We start from the raw sequence: 5400 nt of genomic DNA, 5'->3' as shown, positions 1-5400 counted from the left end.
CAATGTCCCCTGGCAGGCGCTTTAGGCTGCTGAGCTATCTCACTGGCTCAGTTATACATACTTTGGACATCAATGTTTATTTTCATTTTATAAAAGGTTTTCCTTACTGTTAATTTTTACCATTGTAATTTTGTTGTCATTTTTTCTGTGTGTGGATAAGAAATTCCATTTCACTTACTTATGCAATTATCTGGAATGTCAAGATAATATACTTATAGCACTTTATGTTTCAAAGTGTTCTTGTTAATTTAATAAAAATTTATCTTGGATAATAAAAACTTACGAAAAGAAGTATTTTCTAATGGTTCAATAAATACAATTATTTTTTAATAATCTCTAGGTAAGAGAGTAATAGAATACTTAAGACTCAAAGAAAATCCTAAATGTTTCAGTCAATAAACTTATTTTTCACCACATCACACAGAATTACCAAAAAGTAACTAAGCTTCACAGATCTGATTTTCTCTTTATCTTTCGCCCTCACCGCATCCCCTGACCTAGTGTCACAGAAGGGTGCAGCTGCTATTCAGGAGCCATGCTTTCAGGTGACTCCATGCAGTCTTGCCAACTGTATGCAGTGAAGACTATGGCTCATCTAGAACTGACAGACAACATATTTCTCAGCTGTAGACCTGGGGTGCAAATCTAGGCTTGTTTGATTCTGGACAGATACACACTTTAACAATCAGAACATAGAAGTTAAAGGATGAGTATTAGGCAAATAAAAAATTAACTCATTTTAAAGACCAAGGAACTAAGTATCATTTAAATTTTATCAATGATAAAAACAATGGGCTAAATAATTTGGTATCCTTCACATCAAATAAGTCAGTACAATGTCCACAAGTCAGTGTACAATGTCTATAATTAAAACATTTGTTTAGTTTTACATTTGCCTGCTGGGACCAAAATTGTTCAGTAAAACATTTGGGAGAAAGTAGTCAGAAGAAAAACTTTATGATTTCAAATATAGTATGATAGAAAGATCTCACAAGAGAGAGGTCCCCATACCGTGAGCCTTGGCCCACTGCAGATTGCGCACCAGAGACTCTGCGGAAGATGCTGTCCCTTGAATTGGATCAGTAAGGGCTCGCTTTTCCGACAAACTGCTTCGAATCTCCAGAGCCTGTTTACCTTTGGTAAGGTGACATTTGCCCATGTCTAAAAAATAAATATTATGTTTAAGACCACCAAACCTTTTGTTATACTTTAAATATCCAGGTAAAATATTTTCTTAGAAATCAGGTTTTAAAGTCACCCAGTCACTCAAAAAATATTTACTGAGCAGTTACACAAGCGAGGCACAGTTAAGACACTGAGGCTACAGCATTAAGCAAACATAAAATACTAGACTAGTTTAAAAGAGCTGAAAGTACATTTCTTTTCTAAAAGAGCAGCCATGATCCTTCTATGTCTCTACTCTGTTGAGGAGTACATTCTGTTAAAAAGCAAATGAGGGGGCCTGCCCATTAGCTCAGTTGTTTAAGTGACTGCTTAAAACAAAGCAATCAGGATGCTGTGGTTTGATCCTTAGATCCTCAAGCCTTACCAGACCTGCCCTGAAGGCATCCTGAGCCAGCCAAAAAACCCCCAAAAACCAGAAATCAAATGAATACATATGTATGAGAAAAGTTAAAATAATAGCCACCACCAGATTTATTTGATACTCTCTTTTGGTATGCTGATAGTGGGGCCTGCTACATAGTAGGCAAGCATTCTAGCACTGAGATATTTTATCAGCATTAAAATTTTTTTTTTGGGGGGGGAGCTGGGGAGATAGCTCAGTGAAATAAGTACTTGCCTGGCAAGCTCAAGGTCCTCAGTTCAATCCCTGGTACCACCAAAAAAAAAAAAAAAAAAATTTGTTTTGTTTTGTTTTGGAGAAAGACCTTGCTAAATTGCCCAGGCTGGCTTTGAACTTATGATCCTCCTGGCTCAGTCTCCTGAGCCTCTCAGATTACAGGTGTACAGCACTGTGCCCCAGCTTATCTAAAATATCTTTACTGTTTGAATAGGAACTAATGTGTCAAAGCTACCTATCTGGCCTAATTATTGTATTTTATTTTTTTTGCGAAACCGGGGATTGAACTCAGGCCCTTGAGCTTGCCAGGGAAGCACTTATTCCACTGAGCCATCTCCCCGGTGCTGGCCTAATTATTGTAATTCCCTTCCACCTACTTGAAGTAATCATTACCCAATGTGGTGTGCCTACTCAATGTATATTTTAATTTTTACCCATACATACATATTTGTAATATATGCCATTTTAGGTTTTGAATTTAACAGAAATGTTATATCATAAACATGTTTTGTAAAGTGCTATTTTCCTCTAAAATGTTTTAGATATAGATTTTCATATATTGATAAACATCAATTTAGATTTAAAGCCATCAGATATTTGCATGAATAAGTTACAGTTTACTTTAGTTCTGTACACCGCACTACTAATTATTAATAACCAAGTTAAGTTCCAAGAAGTGGTAAGTGCCTGTAATCCCAGCTACTTGGGAGCATGAGGCATGAGGGTCTCTTGAGCCCATGAATTAGAAGGTAGCCAGAACAACACATCAGACAGACAGATGAAGTTAATAGCAGCTAGTTTTGAGAGGAGGTCACCCATTGGGGGAAAATGTATAAAACTAAAATCTTGTCCCTTTTATATACACACATGAAGTCTATGCTAACATTTTAAAAGTTTTTCTTTAAATACACACAAGCATGTATACACATACATATGAACAGACATGTGTACAAATATACACTCCAACCAAAAAACCAATCCAGAACTAAGTCTAAGTTATATCAGCTTGTTAGGGATAAGGTAGGGAAATCAGATTCCAAGTACTTGCAGAAATTATTATTAGTTGTTAGAGGATAGAATAATTTTTTTTTTTCCTGTACTGGGGATGGAACTTGGGACCTTGCTGCTGCCAGGCAGGTGCTTATGCCACTGAGCTATCTTCCCAGCCTCCTAAGAGCTGGGATTACAGGCATGCGTGATTGAGACTGGGTGTGGTGGTGCCTGTAATCCCAACTCTTGGGAGGCTGAAAACAGGAGGATCACTATGAGTTGGATATGTGTAGTGAGACCCTGTACTAAATACAAACAAACAAACAGAAAATGATTAAAAAAAATTTTTTTTAAAATGTATTTGGTTGGGGGGCCTGGCCCTAGCTCAGGCCTTTAAGTGGCTGCTTCCACAAAGCTGTCAGCCTCGGGTTGCTGGAGTTCAAAAAAAAAAATAAATAAATGTATTTGGTTGGTACAGGGTCTTACTATGAAGCTTGGACTGTGATCCTCCTGTTTTCAGCTTTCCCAGCATGGCTGGGATTACAGGCCTGCACCACCACAGCCATCCGGACTCTGGCCGGCTCAGCCTGCCCTGGGGCTGGGCTGGTGTGGTATGTGGTACTGGGGATCCAACTGTGTCTCTACACTTGCCTAAGTTGTCTAAGCAGGCACTTTAGTTCTCTGACCTATCTTGCCAACCCCTAAAAATAATTTAAAAAGCTAAAAAAGAAAAAAGATGAGCAAAAAAAAAAAAAAAATTAGATGATTAAAACACATACACAAAGTAATGAATGTAAATTAATTAAATTTTCTAGTTTAGAGAGATTATAAAAAAAAAAATCTGTGGTGAGGGCTGGGAGATAGCTCAGTGGCACAGTGCCTGCCTAGCAAGTGCAAGGTTCCAAGTTTGATTCCTGACAACAATGTAGTGGTTGATACATAGTGTCAGCTTAAAATCAACAAAATTAACCATAATAGCCAGCTTAATCTACAAAGCCAATATAAGGTTGATATAAAAATCAAACAAAAAAAAAATCAAACCAAAAGTTCGAGAAAGTAAAATTATAGGTCCATTTCTCATATTAACATAGGTGTGAAAATTCTTAACAAAATGTTAGCAAAATTTAGTACCATTAAAAAATATAACCCAATGAAATTATCTCAAGCTGGAATAGTATTAGAATTTCTATAAATTTAATATTAAGAGATGAAAAGAGGGCGACTGAGACTGGGCGTGGTGGCACATGCCTGTAATCCCAGTGCTTGGGAGGGTGAAAATAGGAGGATCACTATGAGTCCGATCTGTGTTCTAAGACCCTGTAGACCCTGTACCAAATACATTTAAAAAAAAAAGATACGAAAAGAAAAGAAGCATATTATCTTCTTTATAGTGGTACAAAAACCATTTAATTATGTTTAACATTCATTTTTAATAAAAATTTTCAGAAAATCAGGAATAGGAAAAAACCTCTTCAACCTGACAAAAAGTATCTATTAAAAATGTCCATTATACTAAATGTACAAACACCAGCAGTATTCCCTTCAAAATCTGAAATGAGACAAGGACACCCACGCATACCATTTGTACTCAATACTCTTAGAGGTCCTGCCTTTGCTGTATAAAGAACATATGCAACATTTCTTTAACCAATAAGAAAAGCAAAAATAACACGATAGAAATATGGATAAAACACGTAGATACATTTTTTTCCTAAGAGATCCATCCATCCATTCCTCCCTCCCACCAATGTTTAGGAAAAATCAAACCAAGGCCACATGAGATACCATGTACAATTATTTGGCAAAAATGATAAAGGCTGACCTATTAAGTAAAAGCTTACAGCGAAGCTCAGTATGTAAGACAGATAAATAAAAGCACAACTTTTCTGGCTGAAACTGGAAGGTAGGAGGAAGTCCAAAGCCCTAGCAGGCTATGTTAAGAAGCAGAGTCATGTGGTCTTGGTAAATATCTGCATTGATAAAAACATGAAAAAAAGTGACAGCTGTTTAGCCATTTACTATTTTCAAACTGTCATCTCTGGAACAGTCATGAAACTATTTTTTAGTGGTGTTACTTTGAAAAAGTGTTTATGCTCTTTTTTGCATGGCTTATACAAGGTTGTTTCAAAACTACACCACAATCCACTGACGTTAACAGGCATATATTCAGCACCTGACGTGAGCATTAGTATTGAATCAGCAAGATGAGAAAGGGACAGAGGACATAAAAAAGATAGCATTAGTACTCTAGAGCTCATCCTTATAGAATGATTTTTACAAACTACTAAGTTCATTAAGAAAAAACTAGGTTACATCCATTTGGTGGTATTTCTGCAAAGTTTTTTCTCTCTAAAGGTGGGAAAGACAGCTCTTTGGACAAACTGTTTTCTTTTGCAAACAAGCAGATTGAGCAGCACCAAAGCCCTTGGCATAGAAACAAGGTAAGGCTCTGAGGATCAAACTTTACTGCACTAGGTGGACTGGGGTCATCCGGGTCATCCAAGTGATGCTGCACATACAACATGCAGCTAAATCAATGAGGAAATGGAGGAATTAAACAGCAGAAGTGTTGTTAAATATGTTACAAATTGTTTTATAAAATAAACACC

The 5400-nt window shown here is 36.7% G+C and overlaps 1 protein-coding gene across 1 annotated transcript in view; it reads right to left on the bottom strand.

Annotated features, from left to right (window-relative positions):
* The window catches only part of LOC101563921 (mucosa-associated lymphoid tissue lymphoma translocation protein 1 homolog), a gene marked incomplete at its 5' end in the record, with an annotated part of 14972 nt that overhangs the window by 6973 nt on the left and 2599 nt on the right, over window positions 1–5400 (bottom strand). The window contains 2 exons of the mRNA XM_012513142.2: window positions 1012–1161; window positions 5264–5319. Of these exons, the coding sequence (XP_012368596.1) occupies window positions 1012–1161; window positions 5264–5319 (206 nt within the window). The remainder of the gene's footprint in view (window positions 1–1011; window positions 1162–5263; window positions 5320–5400) is intronic.

The sequence above is a fragment of the Octodon degus genome, unplaced genomic scaffold (assembly GCF_000260255.1).
Source record: "Octodon degus isolate 3935 unplaced genomic scaffold, OctDeg1.0 scaffold00339, whole genome shotgun sequence".
In the NCBI taxonomy this organism is placed as follows: domain Eukaryota; kingdom Metazoa; phylum Chordata; class Mammalia; order Rodentia; family Octodontidae; genus Octodon; species Octodon degus.
The sequence above is the reverse complement of the archived record's forward strand: the minus strand, read 5'-3'. Positions and strand labels throughout refer to the sequence as shown.